Source organism: Neovison vison, chromosome 8, assembly GCF_020171115.1.
Source record: "Neovison vison isolate M4711 chromosome 8, ASM_NN_V1, whole genome shotgun sequence".
Classification (NCBI taxonomy): Eukaryota; Metazoa; Chordata; class Mammalia; order Carnivora; family Mustelidae; genus Neogale; species Neogale vison.
The window spans coordinates 90729117-90755220 of NC_058098.1; the positions used below are offsets into that span (position 1 = coordinate 90729117).

Sequence of the window (26104 nt, forward strand, 5' to 3'; positions counted from 1 at the left end):
TGGATAATTAAATTGCACTATCCATCACAACAGTCATTAGCTGTATGTGGCTATTTTTTAAAAATTTTTTAAGATTTTATTTATTTATTTGAGAGAGAAAGAGAGAGAGAAAACATGAGTGGGGAAGGGTCAGGGAGTAAGAAGCAGACTCCCCGTTGAGCATGCCGTCCAATGTGGGGCTCAATCCCAGGACCGCAGGATCATGACCTGAGCAGAAAGCAGACACTGAATGGACTGAGCCACCCAGGTGCCCCATATATGTGGCTTTTTTTTTTTTTTTTTTAAAGATTTTATTTATTTATTTGAGAGAGAGAGACAGTGAGAGAGAGCATGAGCGAGGAGAAGGTCAGAGAGCGAAGCAGACTCCCCATGGAGCTGGGAGCCTGATGTGGGACTCGATCCCGGGACTCCAGGATCACGCCCTGAGCCGGAGGCAGTCGTTTAACCAACTGCGCCACCCAGGCGTCCCATATGTGGCTTTTTTAAAATGTACAATGTACTTGGGACACCTGGGTGGCTCAGTTGGTTGGGTGGCTGCCTTCAGCTCAGATCACGATCCCAGCATCCTAGGATCGAGTCCCACATCGAGCTCCTTGCTCAGCAGGGAGCCTGCTTCTCCCTCTGCCTCTGTCTGCCACTCTGTCTGCCTGTGCTCACTCTCTCTCTCTCTGACAAATAAATAAATAAAATCTTTTTAAAAAATAAATGTACAATTTTTTTTTTTTTTAAGATTTTATTTATTTATTTGACAGACAGATCACAAGTAGGCAGAGAGGCAGGCGGATAGAGAGGAGGAAGCAGGCTCCCTGCTGAGCAGAGAGCTCGATGCAGGGCTCGATCCCAGGACCCTGGGATCAGGACCCTGGGATCATGACCTGAGCCAAAGGCAGAGGCTTTAACCCACTGAGCCACCCAGGTGCCCCATATATGTGGCTCTTTAAATTTAAACTGATTAGGGGGCACATGACTGGCTCATTTAGTAGAGCACATGACTCTTGCTCTAAGGGTTGTAAGTTTGAGCCCCACAATGGCTGTAGAGATGACTTAAAAATAAAATCTTTAAAAATAAAAATAAGATCTTTAAAAACTTTAATTAAAACAAAAATAAACTTAAACCAGTTAAAATGAAATAGAATTTCGAGGCCTCTCGGTGGCTCAGTCAGTTAAGCATCTGCCTTCAGCTCAGGTCGTGACCCCGGGGTGCTGGGATCAAGTCCCGCCATTGGGCTCCTGGCTCAGTGGGGAGCCTGCTTCTCTCCCTGCCTGCTGCTCCCTCTGCTTGTTCTCACTCCTTCTCTCTCTAACAAATAAATAAAAAAAAAAAATACAAAAATTAAAATGAAATAGAATTTCAAGTTTAGTTCCTCAGTCCTAGCAGCTCAATGACCACATGCGGGTGTTGGACCACAAAGATACAGGCTTCCAGCATGGCCGAAGTTTCAATTGGACAGCCCCAAGAGGAACTCATGAGGGTCATCCCCATGACTATTACTATATAGTACATGGCTATTTAGGGCAGAGAAACTTCATTTAATCTTTCCTAATTCTTCTTATATATCCCAGAATCTTTTACAAATGATAAACAAGGTCTCTCACAACGCAAAAGATGTCCCCCCACCACAAATTCCAATTTTATCTGAGCTTTGAAGGGTCACTTATAATAAAACCCAATAATTATTTCCTACTCACATAAGAAACAAAAATATCTCACTGTGAACAAAGAAGGGTCCAGTAAACCACATACCCTTGTAACCATCTCAGGAATTATTTGATCATACCTAGACGGTGCTGTGCATTTCGACAAACCACCTTGCTACTTTCATTAAAAATTTCTCAAAGCCTGGTGTCTTTTGAGATTACTTTACTTACCAAAAACTTCTTCAAGTCTTTGTAGTTGGTGATAATTCCATTGTGAATAACAATAAATTCTAAAGGAGATAAAAATTATTGATGACAAAAAATTACAGGTCTTATAAACATTATAAATAGCCAGTATTGTCAGATTTTTCTCAAGTCAAAAAATTTGTCACATGCTATAATTCCAAGTGTAATCAAATATCTTCTATTTTTCATTATCGGATTACCTTTGGGTAGATCAGCAGCATCATTTATGTAGTTTAGTGGAAGCACACAGTTCTGGGGACATGGATATTAGAGGGGAAATATAATAAGTTGGGGTCTAGAGACATCAACTTCATTTGTGGCTAAACTACTAAGCTAATGTCACCATATGAAAGGGCCAAATTTCCTGGGCTTGTGTCTTCATTTGCAAACAAGAAGGCTGAATTACACAATTATTACTCTCACTTCTTTGTTCATTCATTTTTATGCATAAAAATTTCCTAAGTTTAAAGTGAAAGACTTTTGAACTAAAACAATTACCTGACTTACATTAAATGAGTTTAAGAACTGAAGTTAGAGAATAAGAAAAACCACTTACTCAGATTTACAGTGAAATTTACTTAGGAGAGGTCCAGATATTAAAATGTCAGATAAATGTCAGATAAATTGGTATTAAAACAGTATTCCAAGATCAAAGACATATGCAGCAGGATAATTTTCATCTTTTTTGATTAAGTAACTGAATATAAAGGCAATATTTTAAATCCCTGAGTTTACAATAATAAAAGAAACTCATTCATCTTAGAACATTAGAACCACTTAATTTTTGAAAAATGGTAAATAAAGTTAAAAAAAAAAAATCGAACATTTACCCTGACTTTCCTATGTATAATCTATAAGTCTGGGTAACTAAGCAGTTAGATATGGAGAAGTTTCTCTTTAAAGTATGTGAGATAAGTTAAAAAGCAATGAGAGTATTTGACTATCACCATTTTACAAACCCCTAAAGAAATTAATGTTGGCAATGATCACCTATGGCCACTAATAATACAAAAAAAAAAGCGCCCAAACACCAAGTACCTCCAGATATAAATCAATACCATACCATTAGAGTAAAGAGAAGAGACAGAGAAACACGGTATATGATACCATGGGATGCATACAATTAGCATGAGCTAGACTGTAGGAAAGTCTACAAGACAAACACCACAATAATCTGCAAGGGAAAAGGAGACAAACGGAGAGCTTCCAAAATAATCTGGGTGGAGGGATATGGTGTAAAATAACAGATTGTGTATAATGTTAAAGCTGGGTGACAGACACATCCGGCTCTACATGTTCTCTACTTGTGAATAGATCTTATTCCAGATTTTTAAAAAATTAAAATAACAAAAACATAAAAGCCTTCATTCTTCTCCCATTATTGACCCCTCTACAATCATTCCACAGCACATAGAACGTGTCCATACCATTATTTTTATCAGAACGCTGGGGATGGCTATTGACAGGATTGGGTTCTCCATGTGTTGCCCAACGGGTATGAGCTATTCCAAGGTGTACATCAAATTCTATATCCAAATCCATATCCTGTTGTTCTGAAGAACATAATATGAAAAATTCCATTATTAAATCATGCCGTAGAGCTAGAAGCTATAAATATTATTACATATATTAATACAGTGCTGTTCACCCGGAATATACAATTATTGAAACTAAAGATCAGCCATATTCAAAATAGTATTTAAAAGATTCAGGATGCCTGGGTGGCTCAGTTGGTCAAGCGACTGCCTTCAGCTCAGGACATGATCCTGGAGTCCTGGGATCAAATCCCACATCAGGCTCCTTGCTCTGCAGAGAGTCTGCTTCTCCCTCTGACTCTCCCCCATCTCTTGATCTCTTTCTCTCTCAAATAACAGATAAATAAAATCTTAAAAAAAAAAAAAAGATTCAGGACTTAATGCAGCTCAAATATTTAGAGCAAATGAACCCAGCAACTGGGGGATAAAGCAAATTTGACAAAGTGCTAACATCTGGTAAAACTAGATGAAGTATATGGGTGGTTAACGCACTATTCTTTCCACTTTTCCGAAGGCTTGAAAATGTTCAAACTGAAGAGTTATGGACCAAAAAAGTAAATGTGGTTTTTTTAAAATCCATTTTAATCTGTGCCTTGAAAAAAACACCAGTAACACTTTAACTAAACATGTAAAAATAAATTCACATTCTCAATGCCATACAACTTTATGACTGCAATTCTTTGGTCCCTAGTGAATGTAAACATATTTCACAATATAAACTGCAATTATGGAGAGCTTCTAAAATCAAAGAACAGTCCTTGAGAGTAGAACAAATGAAAGTATGGGGTTATAGACGGATATTCCTTTATTTTGAAAAGTAGCTATTCTGATTTCATTTCCCTATAAGCTATCTCTTATTGCTTTTTCCAAAGGAAAAAAAAAAAAAGGCAGTTCTAGTATTTACTAGTAATGCCCCCTTTCTAATTTACTAAATATAAAATTCATTTGGCAAAGAAACCACATATCCAAGCCTATGAGAATCAGGCCTAAATTAAGAAGAGCAAACTGCTCAGAAGTCTCAAATAGGAAAGTCCGTGCATTTTATTTTAGCATAGTCTTTGTGGTTTTTATACTGGCTAATCAGACATCATTCTAACACACAAATATGATCAAGAAAAAACCCTTAAAATCCTTGAACAGATTCCCATTGCGTAAAAAGTGGTCTGCATCCCTAGCTACCCTTGTGAATCATCTTAATCCTGGTCACAGGAATTTATAAAAAGATCCTCAAATTCTCACATAAAACCAGAGAGCTTTTTTCTCACAAGATAAAGCCCCAGTATCTTTCTGTGGGTACGTGGCCCTCCACCATTTGGCCCCAGCTGCCTTTACATTCTCATTCTCCCACCTCTCCCATTACCCCTCAAAGCCCTCAACACACCTTTTACAAACAACAATAGCCATCATTTACTAAGATTTTTACCTGATGCTAGGGACTTAAGACTTCTTATTGCCCTATCCATCTCAGTATGACCCAAGCAACCATCATCTAAACTACTTCACCAGAATCCTGGTCTCCCAATGTCCAATCTAGTCTTGGGACACTAACCAAATGAGCCCATTAAATCATTGTCACTTCCCTAATGCAAAATCTTCCAAGGGTTTCACAAGGCACATGAAGTAAAATCCGCCTTTCTGAAGATCCTACATGACCTCATCCCCAGTCACCTCTCCAGCTCCTCTCCTGCCACTCTCCACCTCACCAACACCAAGAGTCTTTGCACTTGGGTGTTCCCTGTGCCTAGAATTTCCCCCTTCGGACAATAATGCATTCTCTGCTTAAATGTCACTTCTACTATACTTTCTCCTCACAGCACTAATCACACTAGTTTATGTTAAATATTTGTTGTCTGGCCCTCTCACTAGACAGTCAAGCTCCATCAGACCAGGGAGTCTGCCTATCTTGTTCTCTATTATGCACAATGGCTGAAATAAAAGAAGTGTTTAAGAAATATGCATTTCATTATTGAATCCTTACAATGCTCTGTTAGGTACTATTGTTCCCATTTTATAGATAAAGAAACTGGGGCTCTCAGAGGTCAAAGAACCTGCCTTAGGTCATAACTAATGGGAAAAAGAGATAGGCTGTGTCCAGCTGACTCCAGAGCCAGAGATTAAAACCACAATGATATACTAAGCTGTACTACTGTAACTTTATGACAGGTGTCAACCTGGCTCCTACCAGGATTTAAGTTCTACATAAGCAGCAGCTTGCCTTATTATCTGCAAAGCCCAAGCACTAAGCTATAAAGGGCAGTTATTCAAATTTTTGTTGGATGGCTCAGTCAACCAACAGATAAAATCATCAATGTATTCTTCCCTGGCTTAACTGTGTCCTGAATAATTAAGGTGACCTGATAAATAACCTCCAGGGGCGCCTGGGTGGCTCAGTGGTTTAAGCCTCTGCCTTTGGCTCAGGTCATGATCTCAGAGTCCTGAGATCAAGCCCCGCATCCAGCTCTCTGCTTGGCGGAGAGCCTGCTTCCTCCCCTCTCTCTCTGCTTGCCTCTCTGCCTACCTGTCATCTCTGTCATATAAATAAATAAAATCTTTAAAATAAATAAATAAATAACCTCCAGAAAAGGAAAGGATTATTGTTAACCACTACTTAACAGGCTAATGCAAGCAATGAAAACATCTGACTACTCTGTTAGGGTAATTATAATTAAGGCACTTCTCCACCCCCACCCTCTGGCCATGCTGGCAAGCAACACTGAAGAGAGTAACAAGAGTCTACAGATTGAATCCAATTCAAATTTACAGTTATTGGGGCGCCTGGGTGCGCTCAGTGGTTTACGCCTCTGCCTTCAGCTCAGGTCATGATCTCAGGGTCCTGGGATCGTGCGCCTCATTGGGCTCTCTGCTCAGCAGGGAGCCTGCTTCCTCCTATCTCTGCCTGCCTGCTTGTGATCTCTGTCAAATAAATATTTTAAAAAAATTTACATTTGGGGCGCCTGGGTGGCTCAGTGGGTTAAGCCGCTGCCTTCGGATAGGACATGATCTCGGAGACCTGGGATCGAGCCCCGCATCGGGCTCTCTGCTCAGCAGGGAGCCTGCTTCCTCCTCTCTCTCTGCCTGCCTCTCTGCCTGCTTGTCATCTCTGTCAAATAAATAAATAAAATCTTTTTTTAAAAAAATTTACATTTATTATCATACCTATTTCATGGTTGCCAAAAGAGCATTATCTAAAGCCATAAGAAAAAAAATCACTGCTATGACAATAAGCATATTTCTCACAACAAATCTTTCATGGTTTATAAGTTAATCATGACTCCCAATCCTTGACCTCCTATTCACTGTTACCCCTGTTCTAAAGCCCTCTGTTGAAACTTAACTTCAGATATTTCCACCCCCAGTTCTCTCTTCTCCCCACCCACAAACTGCCAAGCAACACTGAAGAGAGTTAGAAAATTCTGTAAACTGAGTCCATTTCAAACTCATGGTAATCACCAAACTTGTTTTACTGTTGCCACACAGAAGTGTGTTCCTTATTCACTAAGCCGAAAGCTCACTCAATTCTCCCAACACTCAAGACATCACTTCTTTTTTTTTTTTTAAGATTTTATTTATTTATTTGACAGAGAGAAATCACAAGTAGATGGAGAGGCAGGCAGAGAGAGAGAGGGAAGCAGGCTCCCTGCTGAGCAGAGAGCCCGATGCGGGACTCGATCCCAGGACCCTGAGATCATGACCTAAGCCGAAGGCAGCGGCTTAGCCCACTGAGCCACCCAGGCGCCCCAAGACATCACTTCTTCTTAAGCGCCAATCCTACCTGGACGGTACCTCAATATCCCCTTTAATAAGCTTTTTTCCCTTCACCTCATAACTGCTGTACTTCGCTATTCCTTCACCTGTGACTCCTATAAAGGTTAATTTCCTACCTGTGCCCTGACCCTTCTGAGCGGTGATCACTCTGTAATTTGCTTATTTGCATCTTCTGTCCTCCCCCCATGCACCCCTATGGCTCCTGTCTTCTGTGTTAACATTCTCAGATGTCATCCTTTTTTTAAAGAAAAAATAGCTCAACCATATTAAATTTGTTGGCAATAATAAAACACTCAAACACCTATATCCAGAGATAACAAATGTTCAAGTATAGCCATTTATGCTTTAAATCTTATGACACCAAATATTTTTAAAATCTTCCATTTTTGTTACAAATAGCAGTCTTCCTTTGCCCCTAAACCTCACTGCCTTTACTGCTGACACCACCCAGTGACAGCACCTACCCCATGACAGTACTTACTCCTGTGTTTCAAATGCCTCATCTGTAAAATAAGGATGGTAATTTTACGTACTTCATGGGTTATACTGAGGACTAGTAAGTTACTTAATAGAGTGCCTAGGACCCAGAAAGCAACAATAAGTGTTAGCTATTACTATCCAAGTCAGAAGTTACCAATAACCAATCTAATGACCTTTTCTGAGATGACTTCCTTCTCTTTTGTCTTTAACAGGTAAAACACTGGGTAGTGTGATTACTAGGGGTAATCACAAACACACAAATACCCACACCCAGAGTTGACAAATACGAACATCTAACCATCTGTGCTTCAGATTTTCAGATCTAAAATGTAAAAAATGCAGCTGATGCCTCCTTTACGCCCTGGCCTCATCCCATTCCTCCCCAGGGGATTTTCAAGTTCATGGAGAGTTTTCCCACCTGTGCCTTCAAACATCTAATACACTAACATGGGTCCGCAAATGCTAGTATTCTTTTGTTTTCTTAATCTCCCATTCTCTTACTGGTAGACATTTAAGCTGTTTCTACATTTTGCTGCAATGAATCTTGTTGTCATGTCTCCTTGTCCATAGTTTCCTTCAAGTAGATGCCCAAGATGGGAAGCGGCTGATCACAGGGTTTAGGCACCTCCCATTTAGGCATTGCCAGCATCCTCTTCAAAGTGATTTATCACAAATTTACCAGCAATATCTGCAAGTTCCCATTTCTCCATTCCCTTCCTGACTTTCCTTCAGGAGGCGGCCTGGTTCAGTATGTTGATATGCAAAGATGGTGATTCTGGTTGCAGTCTGCCTTCCAGCCTCCCGCAATCATCTACCAATAATGCAGACTAAAAGGACTACCCACCATTCCATCAAATTTGATTTCCCTATTATCTTTGCCCACGCTATTCTACTCAGAAGGTCCTCCCTGCTCACCTTCACTGCCCAAACGGAAAACAGCAGCCATTCCTTCCGTATACCAAGTCTCTCCAACCCCAACTCCAAGTTGGAACTAGCTCTCCCCTGAATCCTTAAGCAACTTGGGGTTTTTTTTCTCTCCTGTGGAACCTACTATAATCAGCCTGGTATATAGTATGTCGTATACACAGTAGAGCAAGTATTTATACTACAGTTTTTGAAGTACAGTTATTTGGGTGTCTGCCTCATCCCTAAGCTAATCTTGCCCACAATACATGCAAATAAGTATTGATCTAGCATGTTCAGCAAGTACTACAAAGCTAAATGTTTGGCTTATGTGAAAAAAAAAAAAAAAAAAGTGACCAAGTCCATCATTTTCCTCTTCTACCTGCATTCCTTTACCATGAATTTAATGGCATCCATTTGAGCAGGTATATTAAAAAAGCCTGTTTCTTGAGGTTTGGAGGATTTTTTTTTTTAAAGAGAGAGAAAGAGCAGGTTAGGGGCAGAGGGAGAGAAAGAAATGTTAAGCAGTCTCCACATTCAGCATGGAGCCTGATGCAGGGCTTGAGCTCATGACGCTAAGATCATACATAACCTGAGCTGAAATCAAGAGTCAGACACTTAACTGACTGAGCCATCCAGGCACTCCTGTGGCAAATTTTCTTTAAATGTTTTTTTCAGTCAATGTACTTCAAAGCTTTTGTTTTTAAGTTTCCTGTGACAAATTAAAATATATAAGCATAATGTTATGAACAAAATACTAGGAAATATATCCTCTTTATTGAAGCATGTAGACAACTACTTTATGCCAGGGAGGAAAATCCTGAAGGAAAAACATGACACTTACCTGATTACATCAGTTCTACTAAAAGGCAACATCTAGACTGACTATATGTTCAAAGGAGGCGTTTATTCCTGAGTGAAGACAACCCAGTGAAGACACTAGAATAAGGATACCACTAAAAATACCTTTTGTCCTGTGAAAGGTCCTTCCTCGGGAATCGCAGTTACTTCGTTTTAGGACACTGAGCTTGTTATGAACACAATGTACCTAATTTCCTTCCCTTGTTAATATGGCCATTTCTGAAGCTAAGGTACATTGTACACTGGTAGAGACAATAACAAAAGTATACTTTTCTTCCCTTCTCTCAACTTTAAATACCAGTATACTTAAAATGGACCCCAAAATAGGGAAAGAAAGGGAATTTGGTAGGGAAGGGAGAAGGAAGTCAAGGGAGGGGAGAGGGGACAAAACTCAAACTAAGTACATTACTGTGAACTTCTTCATCCAGTGCCTTAACTTTCCCTTTCTTCTTAATGAGCTGGATCTTGCAGGCATTGGCTTCCCAATCCTTGTCATTGCCTCCATCAACTCCCACACCTAATTCATCGAGAGGCAGAAAAGCAAGATTTAGAAATTTACTTAGGTTATCATCGTGAGGCAAATTTTTAATTAGAAATTATTTTTTCATTTAATTAATTCATTCATTCATCAATTCAAATTTACTGACACCTTATTATATGTCAAGAAACATGATAGCTACTCAAAAAAAAAATGAAAATAACTCAATCGTTTCCCTCAAATTTCCAAGTCTATTCAGAAGATAAGGAAAAAATAATTAGAATACAGTGTGGGTTTTGGTTAAAATAAAAGTGCTACAGGTTAAAAAAAACAACAACAAAAAAACAAGTACTATAGGTTGAGTGGCAATTGGAGCAAAAAAATGGAGAAATGCAGGAGGCTGGCACACACCTCAGAAAGGGAAGAAGGAAGGAACATCAGGAAACCCAGTTCTCAAAATTCTACTTACATTCCTAAAGAATTTGAAAAAGCTACCTGAAGGTACTGGAAAAGCACTAAGTAGTTTCGAATGAAGAAATCACATGGCAAAAATGTTGAGAAAACTCTCTCTGGAAACAGTACAGACTGAAGGGGACAGAGAGCAGAAACCAGCTGTCAGAAGATCTAGCTATAGCAAAGCAAATATGGGGAGGCTGTGAACCAAACGGTGGTTACAAAGACAGAGATCGGTGATACTGAGGGTAGAACTGTCTGGGTGCAATGTGAATGTGCAGCCTGAGTCCGGGATTCCTCCTAGGCTCAAACCACTTGTTGAATGATTGCTGAACAAAGGAACACAGAAAGGCATGCATGAACTGGACATGCCAAGTTTGTAATATCATGGTTTCTCCAGGAAGAGATTTCTATGGGGCAGTTGGAAATACAAGTCTGTGGCTTGGGAAATACATGTGGGTTGTAAGTCATCAACAATATAGGAGGTTGATGAAGTCAGAGCTCACCCACGAAGATACAGACTAAGAACATTGGGCCTAGGAAACAATCTTGAAAAAACATTAATATTTGTGCAAAAAGTGGAAGAAAAGGAACCCTCAAAGCAGACAAAAAAGAATCAGCATGTTAGAGAGTATGTGTTGTCAGAGAAGCTAAGGAAGGAGAGAATTTTAAGAACAAAGGAGCTGAAGAGCTCACTTTCTATTAACCAAGGGAAATCATGGAAAATAAATGCCCATTACATTTGGCCATGTCAAGAGTACAGTAAAAACTTAACATAGCAAGTCTGATAGCACTTTCCTTAGAAAGGTCTGCTTGCAAAGCTGGCCCCTGGTTGGCCTCCGGAAACTTGGATTTCAGGATGGTTACCTGACTGATTAAGAATGGCTTATGGCACCTAACTGTGCAAACAATGTGGCTTATGCTGACCATCTGCTTCCGTTCTGGGATTCTAGAATTTTGGTACACGTTAGGCAGAGGGTGTCTGTGTGACCAGCCTCCAAAAAAAGCATTGGCATTGAGTGACTAATGAGCTTCTCTGACATACATTCCACACACTGCCATAACTGGCTGGGGAATTAAGCACACACCGTGTGACTCCACTAGGAGAGAACTCTCAGAAGCTTGTGCCTCATTATCCTCCATTCTTCACCCCATGCACCTTTTCCCTTTGCTGATTTTGCTCTGTATTCTTTTGTTGTAATAAATCATAGCTACGAGTTCAACTATATGCTGAGTTGTCCTCAGGAGTTACCAGAACTGAGGGTGGTCATGGGGACCCCTGCCACAGTCAAGGAAAGCAGCCAGAATAGAACATAAATAAATAAAAAATTATTTTTAACTGCTTTGTCATTTATTTAAGATAGAAGAATCTTAATGTATATGCCAACAGCAGGGATTCCTTGGAGAAAAAGAAATCACAGGAAAGAAAAAGATAATTTATAAAGCAAGACCTTCAAGAACTGTGTTCTACCATGAAAACGCCCCAGGTGATTTATGTTTTTACAGTAACATTCTTAACAAAGGCAGACATCCTTAAGAAGTAATATAATGGTAATACTATGGAAATAATATGTATAAACCCTTTAAACATGATAAAAAAACAAAAATTCTTTTTAGCTTTAGTTGAAACATATAGATAATGCTAAAGAATCTAGTCAACTAAAACAAACAAAAAATCTCTTTATTTAGATTGGAGAATCATGCAAAACCTAGAATATTTTTTTAAAAGGAAATACCAGCAGAATCATATCCTCTGTACTCCAGTCTCTGAAGGCCTTTGATCAAGGTTTCCAAGATTTCTCGTCTTGTGCGAGGAACATGGTAGTTTAAGTAAGCAAATATACCTGCAAATGAACAAATATTTAATAAAGAATATGACTAATGAAGCAAAATTGACATAACTGTGACAAAATCCTCATTTGTATAATTATGTCTAAGATGTGCAGAAATATGAAGCTAGAATCATCTTTTTTTAAAAATATTATTTATTTTTTTGAGAGAGAGAGAATGAGAGTGAGCACAAGCAAGTAGAAGAGCAGAGGGAGAGGGAGAAGCAGACCCCCCACTGAGCAGGGAGCCCCTTCTGGGGCTCGATCCCAGGACCCTGGGATCATGACCTGAGCCGAAGGCAGACGCTTAACCGACTGAGTCACCCAGGCATCCCTAGAGTGACCTTTAAAAAAGAAAGAAATTCTCACTTCAAATTATTTAAAGGTGGTGAAAATTTTACAAAGGGGTATTTCTCCTTCATATAAAAGACTGAAGCAAATACATCAAAATAAATGTTTAGCTTTTGCAAAGAAGATTATAAAGCTAGTCACATATCTTCCATCACTACCGCCTTGTCAAGTAAAATTTAATTTAAAAAAATTAAATAATCAACAAATTTGTGGTTTATATCTTATGCCCTGAGCATTGTTTAAAAGAAAACATTTTCTGAAGTATTTTAAGAAACACATGGACCCTACAAAACTAGGCAGATGGAATAATTTTTCTTATAAATAAACATAAATAAATATTGATGATGTGAAAAATACAACCTAAATAATTTAATAATAGGGAAAAATGGACTAAAATATTTATATAATCCTCTTAAGGGAAAATGGCATTCCTTGAATGAACCAGTTGTTCACCAGATACTACCAAAAGATAAACAACTATTATGATATTCATAAAAAAGAAGCACTTATTTGGAAAAGCAAAACTAGAATAAAAGGACTAATACAATGTGAACTGAACCAAAAAAGCAAACAGGCAGAACATAGGAAAAGGAAATCCACATTTTAAAAACGGCAGCATGGGGCCCTTGGGTGGCTCAGTAGGTTAAGTACCTGGCTTCAGCTCAGGTCATGATCCCAGGGTTCTGGGATCAAGCCCCATATCAGGCTCCCTCCTCAGTGCGGAGTCTGCTTCTCCCTCTCCCCCTGCTCATGCACATGCGCGCTCACTCTTTTTTTCCTCTCAAAAATAAAAACTTAAAAAAAAATACCATAAAGTTAATATCCAACAAAAATCCAATTATGTATGATCACCATGACTGATGGAATTTTTCCAAATAAACTATCATGCTCTTCAAATTAAAAAAAAAGAAAAAAAGAAATCCACATTTGAACACTTCAGTCCAAAACAAAATGAAAACAACTGTCTGAACCTTCCCAAAAAAGGCAGTATGAGATCGAACACTACAACAATCCTGTATTTCATTCATATTCTTATTTTTTTATTTATTAAATATTTTATTTGAGAAAGAACAAGTGTGAGTGAGTCAGGGGAGAAACCGGAAGAGAATATTCAGGCCAACTCCCCACTAAGCGTGGAGCCTCATGAGGGGCTTGATCCCACAACCAATGAGATCATGACCTGAGCCAAAAATAAGGGTCAGTTGCTTAGCCAACCGAGCCACCCAGGTGGCCCCATTCATATATTTTTTTAAAACCTTACATTAGTAAAGATTTTTTAAGTTACCATATGTTGTGCAAGCATGTCACACAGCACTACAACCCTGCATGAGGGCTGCAGTTCCTGATGTCACTGCTGTTCCTTCATCAGGTATCTGGAAAATGCACTAATGACCCGACTTCAGTGAAATTTCTATGTGGTTTTACACTTTCCCCCACCATAGGTCACTGGCATTTGATGAAGATTAAATGAATAAAGAAAACTATCAGTTCCAGATAAGTATTTTTATTATATCATTAAAAGACAATTCACAAAAGATGAATCTGTTCCCAAAATAAGACTGTAATATAAATGATCTAATGAAACACTGACTGTCAACTAGTCTACACTCTACCACAGTGATGAGCATCAGCTAAATAATCCGCTAGAGGGGGATACAACTGAGCTCGTTTGAAAGTCATTAAACAATAAAACACATTACACTGCTAGGAACTGTTGGCCACCGGAGGCCCTCGAGGAAATTCAGAGTTGCCAAATCCCAACAATGCAGGACAAATCAGAAAACTCAATATTAAGTCATCTCTCTTCTTTTAAGAAATGTAATTCTGATGGTAAAAGTAATACATATGGACAATTAAAGAATATAATGAATATCAATTTTTGTCAATTTATTTATTTATTTATTTAAAAGATTTTATTTATTTATTTGACAGAGAGAAATCACAAGTAGATGGAGAGGCAGGCAGAGAGAGAGGGAAGCAGGCTCCCTGCTGAGCAGAGAGCACGATGCGGGACTCGATCCCAGGACCCTGAGATCATGACCTGAGCTGAAGGCAGCAGCTTAACCCACTGAGCCACCCAGGCGCCCCAATTTTTGTCAATTTAAATGCTGATATAAAACCAACTGTTCTTAAGACAAATTATAGACTCAACACATTTTTTAAAGGAAAATTCAGAGTGATGCAATATTAAATTTACAACTTTTAATAAACAGAACTCAGTAATAGCATTCAACTTTGATACCATTTCTAACTCCAGTCTCTGGTTTATACTGGCTTAGTGTGTGGATCTTGAGATCCTGAGTATCATTTCATGGCAAAAGAGATCTTCTAAACTAATACCCACCTACAAACAAACTTCTAAAGTGGTAACTATTTGAGAAACTAATAAAATTCACACTAAACATCTGTTAGCTCATGAAGTACTCTTTCACCTAAGAAATCCTGCAAATCTTTTTTTAACTCACGTAGGCCTCAAAGCTTTCCACCATACCACCTTGCCTCAAACCCTCTGCAAATGAATGGGTTTGACTGAGAGGTGGTAAAATAGTTTTCACAGTACGTTCCGAGGGATTAACTGATAGGGGCTGTAGAAAACATTGTTAAAAATGATTCAGTGGCCCCATTTCCTAAACAGGAAGGAAAGCCGTGATTGATCAGCAACACGTATTACGAGAAAGTAGAAAGTGACAGCACAAGGGACATATTGCCTGACATTTGAGGACATCTACAGTCCTCACCAGCTTGATGTTCTACAGTATCTGAAGATTCTTCTGATTGCTTTGGAATCATTCCAGATGAATTTGACATTTTTTAAACACCTATACACACTACACTTCTCTTCTGGGCCTCATTTCTTTGTTACAACATTTACATGATTTTGTTCTATGTATGGTGTATCCACCATATTAAAATTGGAAACCTGGTGAAGGGCCTTATCATTTTCAGAGTGCAATCAACTGTTGAACACAGGTTTGAACTGCACAGGTCCACTTATGTGTGGATTTTTCCAACAAATACAGTACAGTGCTGTAAATGTATTTTCTCTCCCTTATGATTTTCCTAATAACATTTTCTTTTCTCAGCTTTTGTAAGAATACGGTATATAATGTATGTATTAATATTTTTGGTGAGCTTTGTTTATATTATGGTTGAGCTTTCCAGTTAACACATGGCTATGAGTAGTTAAATTTTGGGGGAGTCAAAAGTTATACTCGGATTTTCCACTGCAGGGGGTGAGGGTGGGCACCCCAAACCCCATGTTGTTCAAAGATCAACTGTATTCTGCTAAGAATAAAAGCAAAGTAATATATAAAATTTGAGGACATTTTTCTGCAAAATTGCATTATTATCATACCTAAGAAGATAATACTAACACCACCTGATACGATATTCGTATTTAATATTTCCCTATGATTCAGTCAGTTAAGATCTGCCTTTGGCTCAGGTCATGATCCCGGGGTCCTGAAATCCAGCCCCCCATTAGGCTTCCTGTTTGGTTGGGGGCCTGCTTCTCCCTCCCTCTCTCCCCCACCCCACCTGCTCAATGCTCATATGAACTCACTCTTTCTCTCAAATAATAAATAAAATCTTTAAAAATATAAGTAAAATTTCCCTATTATAAAAAGTCTTTTACAGCTAATTTGTTCATTCTAGGATATAATAAAGGATCCTACCTCACATTTGATTGTTATGTCTCAAAAGTCTCTTTGAATCCAGAATGGTCTCTCCCCTACTGTTTTCCCTAAGACACTGTTTTCCCCAACTCACTGACTTACTGGCAAGCTAAAGCCAATTTTCTTGTTGACTGCCTCAGCTCCTGGCTGTGTCTGTTTCCACACAGTGTTGTCTAACCAATTCCTCTATTCCTTTTATTTCCTGTAGACTGGAAGTTAGATCTAAAGACTTAACTGAGTTACGTTAAAATTTGGAAGCAAGAATTATTCACAATGTATGTATTTTATATTGTTCATAGGTTCCTTATTAGTGATGTTAAGATTGTCACTAGTAAAGACAATCAGATCATCTAGCCTATCATATTCTGAAAGTATCTTGAGAATACTTTTTCAGATATTTTCAGCACTGATTTTAAGACATTCATATTCTCTTTCTTTTTGATCTATATAATAATGGTGAATTTCCCAATCCGTGGCATCTAGATTCAGTAAAGTACCATATATCATGTTCCAAATCAAAAACTGCCTTTTCATTGAGAGGAAGCAAGACTATTATCTATAATCATCACTGTCATCTTTTGGTTCACTCCTGAAACAAAGAGGAGGAGGAACAGAAGAAGAAGTTGGAGCAACATTTCTCCCTAAATAACCATGCAGGGATTGAAAGGAAGAAAAGGACAACCTATGTAGAGAAGTCTTCTAAAATCAAAGTAACATTGGGGCGCCTGGGTGGCTCGGTGGATTAGAGCCTCTGCCTTCAGCTCAGGTCGTGATCCCAGCGTCCTGGGATCGAGCCCCCCATCAGGCTCTCTGCTCTGCCGAAAGCCTGCTTCCTCCTCTCTCTGCCTGCCTCCCTGCCTGCTTGTGATCTCTCTCTCTCTCTGTGTCAAATAAATAAGTCTTTAAAAAAATAAATTAAATAAAATAATATAAATTCAAAGTAACACAGTTGGGTGAAGGAAAAACAAAACAAAAAAACCCTGTTTTTTTTCTTCAGGCATGCAGGGCATGTTCACAAGGGAGGCATTCACAACTCAAAATGGTGCTTAGTAGAGTAGAAATCACTAGAATGAGCCCCATTTTACGTCTTTTACTTGTCTTCTCAAACCTCCCAGAAACAGCTCTGCTTTAGGTTAACTATTAAAAGCCTAAAAATCAACTCTCCCTTCTTCTGGGGTAATTGCTCCAATACCACACACAGAAGCTGTAGGGAGCACAGGAGCTCTTCCACTCCTACATCACCATGTGCTTCCAGAGAGTAAGTTTTCTTATTAATGGAATATTCTTGAGATAAGCATCTCCTCCAAGGATGCAGATCTTCACACCTACAGGCATCATTCTTGGAAAACTGCAACTTAAATTCAATGACGTGAACACACTGATGAGCACCTTGCTTAACCAAACATTCAGACATGACCTGGGTCAGGACACACTTGGTTGAAAGGCTATGAAACCTTCCTGAAATGAAAACTGAATACAGCTTAGCTGACTAATTATTAAAGTTCCTATGCGTGGTTGAATTTATGTCCTTGTAAATAAGAATATTTTACATTTTTTCCCCTTGACAACTTCCATATTTTCAATCCTCAGACATTGTAATTTATCAGTGATAAGTGATATTCATTCTGTAAGTTTTATACTTTCTGAATCAAAATCCATCTTGCAATCCCACTTAACTTTCATTTTTAAATTTTTTTATAATGCAAGTTATATTTCATTCACTATCACCTTTAAAAGATTCAAATTACACAAATGCTACAGAATGAACTGTGAAAATCTGGGGCGCTTGGGTGGCTCGTCAGTTAGGCATCTGCCTTCAGCACAAGTCATGATCCCAGGGTTCTGGACTGAGCCCCACATTCAGGCTCCCCACTTCTCCCTCTCCCTCTGCCTGCTGCACCCGCAGCTTGTGCTCTCTCTGTCAAATAAAATAAAATCTTTTAAAAAAAATTGTGAAAATCTCCTTTCGTACCTCCATACAAGGGAGATATGCACTGTAATTCCGACAAACTGTCCCAATCCTTTAGCTCTTAACCTACGTAAATGTACTATCCTTGAACTATACATATATAAAGCTACATGCACATGGTTTTAGCAGGTACTTTTTTTAACACATAAATGTGATAACCGTCTAGGGGCACCTGGGTGGCTCAGTGGGTTAAGCCTCTGCCTTCAGCTCAGGTCATGATCTCAGGGTCCTCGGATCGAGCCCTGCATCGGTTTCTCTGCTCAGCAGGGAGCCTGCTTCCTCCTCTCTCTCTCTCTCTCTCTCTGCCTGCCTCTCTGCCTACTTGTGATCTCTGTCAAATAAATAAATAAAATCTTTTAAAATAAATAAATAATAAATAAATGTGATAAGTGTCTCTATATTTTCTTTTACTTAAAATGCTGAGTATCTTTTTATGGCAGTAAATACATGTCGACTCTATTCAATATAATGGCTGCATACTACTCCATAATAGATTTATTTTACCTAATCATGTCCACCCTTGTTGAGGTTTTTCTAACTCTTCATAATCACGAACAATGCTGCAACTAAACTTACACACATCAACTTGATGTTTATCATAAAACATATTCAATATTATAATCATGGAGACACATTCTACACAAAAGATTCCTTTAAAAGAGAAAATATTATTCAAGATTATGTTTTCTACAATCCTAAAAACACCAAGAAAATAATATAACATTTGGAGTGACACAATGAGGAATTTCAATTAGTGTTTTTTAATTATTTAAGATCTTTACCCTATTTACAAAAATGCCGGTTCAAGTGTCGTAAATATACAGTGCCACTGGAAGGAGCTCCTTAACACCTCTTGTACATTTAACACTCTGGAACTCAAAGCACTGTTCAAACCCTGACATCTCTAATTATACACTCCCTCACAGCCTACCTACAGCATCGTCTTTCCTGAGAAAAAGCATGCACTTTCTGCTCACAAGCCTTCAAACAGTCCATCTCTTCCTCCTCCATCTAACCAATTCCACCAGACCACAATTTTCAGCATCCTGACAAGCCAGTCCCTCTGGGTCCACTGTGCTCTTACTCCTGGGTTCCTGAGCAGGCCTACAGCAGAGTCCACCCACTTCAAGTCCATCTATCCAGTTCAGGCCCACTTTTGTAGGAGCCCTCCCAACTGCTAGCCAGTCCATTAAATCACTGCTTGTCCAACTCTCAAACTTCCCCACATATTATTCTAAAGCTAGAATCTAGACTATTCCATTTCTCTCCTCCCAGTTTCTTTCTCAGTTTCTGGTAGATTCTCACAGAACTTCATAAAGAATTTCATCTCTTCGGGGCGCCTGGGTGGCTCAGTGGGTTAAGCCGCTGCCTTCGGCTCAGGTCATGATCTCGGAGTCCTGGGATCGAGTCCCGCATCGGGCTCTCTGCTCAGCGGGAAGCCTGCTTCCTTCTCTCTCTCTCTGCCTGCCTCTCTGTCTACTTGTGATTTCTCTCTGTCAAATAAATAAATAAAATCTTAAAAAAAAAAAAAAAAAAAAAAAAAGAATTTCATCGCTTCATCTTAACAGTATATACCCTCCAACCCTTCCTATGTTGTTCCAGTAAGCCAGAGGCCATTCACCCTGGAGACATGCTGAGGCTACAGATACAGCCTGGTGAGAGATCCACAACCCTCTCCCCCAGATTTTCAAGGGCCAAAAAGAGCCATCAAACACTGCTGGAACATCACAGCTGTCCAAGGCATAGGAAAACCCACTCCAGGGTGCCTTATCCTTCCCTATGAGCTCAAAATAGAGAAACATATTTCACACACTATTTCCTGAAGCCAGTCTCTCCTACCTGTAACCCTTGATAAGCAATTCCTCAACTTTCTAAATACAGAACCTTTTATTACCTCAAAATATTTTGAGGATCGTACAAAATAGTGGGTTGAATTTTTATTATCCAAAGATCTAGAACAACTACTATACAACTTTACAGACAATGCTTAGAGTATGAATCAACCAGTGAACACCCATAGTAACTGCACAGCTTACAGGTCAAAAACCACAGCTCTAGGGGCGCCTAGGTGGCTCAGTGGTTTAAGCCTCTGCTTTCAGCTTGGGTCATGATCTCAGGGTCCTGGGATCAAGCCCCACATCGGGCTCTCTGCTCAGCGGGGAGCCTGCTTCCCCCTCTCTCTCTGCCTGCCTCTCTGCCTACTTGTGATCTCTCTCTATCAAATAAATAAATAAAAATCTTTAAAATAAAAAAAAAAAAAAAAAAAAAAAACCACAGCTCTAGAACTCAACGTTTCAACTCTATCAGGGGACCTCAGTTTCACAATACTCCCTCCTCTGCTGGTATGCAAGCCTTTCTCCTCAGCACAAACTTGGGTTCCTCTGCCTGCATATATGCAACTTCCCTAATGATTTCTTTACAGCCAAATACAATAAACTTCTTTCTGCAATATTAAACGTGAATGACCTTCTACTTCTGCAGATTCTGTCCAAATCAATACACTACTTTGGAACTCTTCTGCCTCTAATCACTGTTGTTTGGCCCCTTTTCCTGGAATTCTTACTTCTTTTTTCAAACCCCATGGCAACAGTTCTCAACCTATTTATGACTCCATTCACTGCTGGGTAAATGCCATCAATGATATTTCTCATAGTGCACTAATTCTCTACCAACTGGCACTATTCCTCAAGGTACGAGTACGGCTGCTGGGGCACCTGGCTGGCTCAGTCCATAGGGCATGTGACTCTTGATCTTGGGGTTAAGTTCGAGTCCTACACTGGGTGGAGAGATTACTTTAAAAAAAATAATAAAATTAATTTAAAAATAAAAAAGTACTGCCGCATTACCTGGAACATTCCTCCCATAACTAGTCTCTGATTTTCTATTCAGTCCACTTGTAGTCCATAACATGGCAATGAACAATGAACAAGAAATGCCTGCAAACACTCACACTTGTTGCATTTCTTGTGTTGCACCTGTATATATTCACTGCCTCCTCCAACCAGACAGCAACTCCTTGAAGGCAATTCCCTTACCTTAGTCATCTCTCTGAAGGGCAAAGCACCAAGTATAAACCCATCACTTCAAATATCTTCTAATGCTTTCTATGTACCTGAAATATACAGCCAAAATTTCCTAAACCACAGAAAGAGAACACTATTTTGCAGGATGCTAAACAGGGATAAGGTGAAAGAAATGTTCCATAACTAAAGGTTTAAGAAATACTGGGTTAAAGTTAACATGTTTATTTGTAGAACTTTCTAGAAACTTTAATCTCACTAATTGTGAATCTCCAAAAGCAGAATTTCCCACACTTGTGTTACAAAACTCTTTCCCACCTTCTATTGCTCATAACCAGAACCTATTAACTTCTCCCTTTCCAGGGAACACAATTGAGGAAATATTTATTAAGCAATTAATTATTTTCTTTCACAACTACTTTATATCCAGTATGATTTCCAAGAACGTGTTAATAGTTTTGATTTTATGATTTATCCTTGCAGCCAGTCTCAGAACCCCTCAATTAACTCCAAAGCTATTAGACAGTATTATTACAAAAATCTTTTTAAGGATACATTTCAGGATACTCTTAAATTGTAAGCTCCCTTACTGCTTTTAGATATGGCCTCATTTACAAAAACTCCATTTCTCCTGTTCTTTCAAGTACAATGTAGTTGCATTCAGAATGGCCCCACATTTGACATACCATCAAAGACTGTCCTATAACATAGCCTCTAACAAAATTAGTCTGCCCCAAGTCCCTGGTAATAGAACTGTTTACCTTTATGCCAAGGAGGTTGGAAAAGCACCAAAATGCACATGTAGCATGTGCCCAGGCCAACTTCGAGGCATTTGTGCTATGAACCCAACAGTTCTTATGAGGCTTTAAAAAAAAAAAAAACAACAACAAAAAAACCCCACCCCAGCAGAGACCTCGGTGATTCCACGTGTGCTGTGTCAGTGACTGGATCAAGCATGCTGTACTTACTGAGGAGAACAATGTTTTGAATGTGTTGAAGGATACGCAGAGTCACAAAGCTAAATTTTAAAATGCAGTTTAATAAATAAATAAATAAATAAAATGCAGTTTTGAGTAATTTAAAAAAATTTAAAAAAAAGAAATGGTATAACCCTACATTTATTTAAAAAAACAAAAAACAAAAAAAAAACAGTACACTCTGTTAAAAGCTGTGGGCAGCTTAAGGGACTTGCCATTCCCTCACCAAAACAAGAGGTAATACAAATAAAAAGGACAAAGTGTATTCTAGAAAACCAAGAGGAAGATAAAATAAATGTGGAAAACAGGCACACTATTATTCTTCTCTGGAAGATTCACAACACTTAGGAGCCCACTAAAGGTTCCAAGAAACACGTAAAAAAAAAAAGCCAGTTCAACACTATTTAATCTACTGCTTCCCAAATTTATTGACCATAGAACCTTTTTTTTCCCTCCCGATGAACACTATTAACATCTCAGCATAAACTGGTAAACAGTTTTATTAGTATATCTGATTGGAAAAAGCGTATCACAGAATTTTCTGCGTTCATTCTTCTGCTCCAACAATGTACAGTGTTAAGACAAAATAACCTTTTTTTAAAAACTTGGAATAGGCCACAGATAATCAGAAGGTAAACTTCTATGCGTCTGGGGGTGGGTGAAAAAGGAGTTGGAGATTAAGGAGGGCGCTTGTCCACGATGGGCACTGGGTGAGGTACAGAATCCCTGAATCACTATATTGTACACCTGAAACTAATATCAACACTGTAGGTTAACTCTACTGGAATTAAAATGAAAAAGGAGGTTTGTAAACTTCTAAATTTTCCTATCTAATCTCATTCCCCCTCACTTCCTCTGCCTAGAAATTTTATTTCAATGACTGAGCTATGGGAAGAAAATAAATACAAAGTCTTATCCTTCTAACAGTTAAGTTTCAGAATCTACATTAAAGAGGAAATAAATTCTGAACTCTATTCCTGGAATCATGCAAAACTCTGTTCTGGGTTAAAGGCAGGACCTTGGAAATGTTTCAAATACTAGTTCTTTATAACCGGTGTGTTTCCTCAGCAGTAAAACTCTATGGAATGGGGATGTTGGCTGTGTGAAAACTCCCACTTATCTAGTCTCCACCCCAAAGCCTCACCCTTATCTGAACCTTTCTAAAGCAAATCTGATTTTTTTTCTTTTTGGGTACTTTCTTTTCCAGAAACAAGAAGAAATGACCTGCAACCAGGAAGCCACATGCTTAACTAGGCACACAACTCTACATTCAGGAAAAGTTAATTACCAAATGAAGCATCCTGGGGATTAATCAGTTTGCAAATTCATTACTGCACAGCTACAAACTAAATAATGTGTTTTTCAAAACCACTCTACTAACCAGGCACAGCAAAAGTATAACTGATTCTAAAGTCAGTCCTAATCTAATAATTTCAGAAACTATTTATAGATGTTTCTGTTTTGAGGTTTTGTTTTTGTTTTTTTTTTAATCTGCTCTAAATTTAAACCTGCTCCTCATTTTCAGAAGCTGAAATTACCATAAAATTAAGTACAGGAAAAATATACACCAATGAGTACAAGCCACCTCCTGCCAGGATATTCTTGCAAAAGGCTATGAAGAATAGTTTCCCAGAGAGCTTCAACTCTATTACAATCCTACTTTGCTTTAAAAAGCGTTCCTTCTTCCAGGTGTAAGTTTTGCTGTAAATTTCAATAAAAGCGGTAAGTATATAACTCTTCCTACTGACAATAGCCAAATAAATGGCTATTTTTTTTAAATTTTTTATTTTATTTATTTATCAGAGGGGGGGGGAGAGAGCGAGCACAGGCAGACAGAATGGCAGGCAGAGGCAGAGAGAGAAGCAGGCTCCCTGCCGAGCAAGGAGCCCGATGTGGGACTCGATCCCAGGACGCTGGGATCATGACCTGAGCCGAAGGCAGCTGCTTTTTTTTTTTTTTTTAATTTTTTTTTTAAAGGTTTATTTATTTATTTGACAGAGAGAGATCACAAGTAGGCAGAGAGGCAGGCAGAGAGAGAGAGGAGGAAGCAGGCTCCCTGCTGAGCAGAGAGCCCGATGTGGGGCTCGATTCTGGGACCCTGAGATCACGACCTGAGCCGAAGGCAGCGGCTTAACCCACTGAGCCATCCAGGCGTCCCGTAAATGCCTATTTTAGAGCTTATCAATCATTTCAGATATAATTCTGACAATCCCCTTTACTAACAGTTTTAGGGAATATTAAAATTATGAAGTCCCAAAACATGGAATAAAAGGACCTATGTTTTTTAACTGCTCTTGGTGAAACGCTTATTAAATGTGGACCAACACTGTTCATAGGGGTTTTAAACGGGTGCACAGGCACGTGATAACGCATGCTACAGTCACTTTCGGGCCTCTCCCACCACAGGATTAGGTCGGAGCCCATTCACCAAGTTACTGATCAGCAATGGTTTCTGTTGAGACGGGGTGGCACTCAGGAAGATCATGTAGAATACCACTGTCGTAGCTCTAGCTATACATAGTTCCGTTTCTACTGGGCCTGCCCGAAAGAAAGCAACTAAAAATAAATATTTTTGAAAAGGTAAATCCTAGAAGAAAGGAAGATAAGTTCGAGTGATCTCACCTGATGTTCCACAGGTTGCCTCACTCACCTGCCGGGCTCTTTGGAAGGCAAGCCCCTCTACACCTCAGTTCCCTCGGCCCTCTCTCCCTTTCCAAGACAGAGATCTACATTTCTGTTCCCTCCTCAGCGCAAAACCGCCTCCAATGGCCCCCCAGATCCACTCGAGAGCCCGCCCTCCTCCCAGGTACCCTCCTAGGTCCACCACTCTCATCCCGCTCGCACAGGCCGGCGTCCGCACCCAGCACCCACACTTCACACCCTCACACTCCCGCTCCCGCCAGCCTCCGGCCTCGGCGGAGCCCGCACGGCACCGCAGCACCGCCCCGCAACACGCCCCCCGCCCGCAGCCCCCTTACCGCACATGATGCAGAAGGCACGGTCGGCGGCCGAGCAGCGAACGGCTGGCGAGGTCGGGAGCGCACACACGAGCGTCTGGGGCGATCGGCGAGCTTGGGGGCCCGGGGCAAGCCAACACGACTCCCTCACGGATGCGACGGCCGAAGCAACGACACCCTTCTCGGCCTCCCGGGCTCGCCAGCAACTGAAGACGGGACCCGCCCCTCGGCGCGCACCGCGCCGCCGCCGCCGCCTCCCGCGGATCCCATTGGGCCATGTGCACGCCGCTCACGCGCAGCTCCCGCCTCACCGTGCCGCCCGCCCCGCCCTCGAGCCCACGCAGGCGCTGGCCTGCTGGCGGCGGAGACGTGGCACCAGCCAGCGGCCGCATCCGCTTGGGGTTCCTGGAGCCGCCCGGCCCCCCGGGCGAGCAGCTGGAGGAACCACGCCGTGGGGGCGGAAGAAACTCGGTGGCTGGCAGGGAAAGACGGAACATTAAGGAAAGAGGAGGATGGAATTGTCAGCAAAGCAAATAGCATTGGAGCATGCACCCAATGCAACCCAAGGCCCCAGGCTCCGGCACCCCACGAAGCGGTGGAAAAAGGAGGAAGAAAGTGGGAGGCCTGAAAAGGGGGGATAAACAAGTCCGAATGGAAAGGGACATAAGACTAAAGAAAAATTGCAAAGAAAATTGAATGAGGTAGAGAGGAAAGTTAACCAAATTCTTGATGCAAAGCTCCATTCAGGTTCATCCAGTCTTTCTGGTGACAGGGAGTTCAGATCCGGACTTAAGCTCTGTGTAATATGCTTGGCCTCTAAACGCCCTCCGCACCCCACCCCAACCCTATTCACTGCCTTCCTAACCCCCAGTTTTTGGCAGAGGGGATGGGGAGAGGAGGATGTAAAGCTCAACAATACAACACTGTGCTACTGGTCTTATGAAACTTCTGGCTCAGACTTCTGATGG

General features: G+C 40.1%; 1 protein-coding gene across 2 annotated transcripts in view; it reads right to left on the reverse strand.

Annotated features, from left to right (window-relative positions):
- Positions 1-25329, reverse strand: part of GFPT1 (glutamine--fructose-6-phosphate transaminase 1) — a 55886-nt gene extending 30557 nt beyond the window's left edge. The window contains exons 1-5 of one of the 2 annotated variants that reach the window (XM_044261289.1): positions 25158-25329; positions 12096-12203; positions 9838-9945; positions 3312-3437; positions 1870-1928 (exon numbers count right to left, since the gene is read on the reverse strand). In XM_044261289.1, the coding sequence (XP_044117224.1) occupies positions 1870-1928; positions 3312-3437; positions 9838-9945; positions 12096-12203; positions 25158-25164 (408 nt within the window). In that variant the 5' untranslated portion in view covers positions 25165-25329. Of the gene's footprint in view, positions 1-1869; positions 1929-3311; positions 3438-9837; positions 9946-12095; positions 12204-21132; positions 21282-25157 lie in introns of those variants that run through there. The other variant, XM_044261290.1, reaches the window with a different exon arrangement.
- Between the last annotated feature and the right edge of the window lie 775 nt (positions 25330-26104).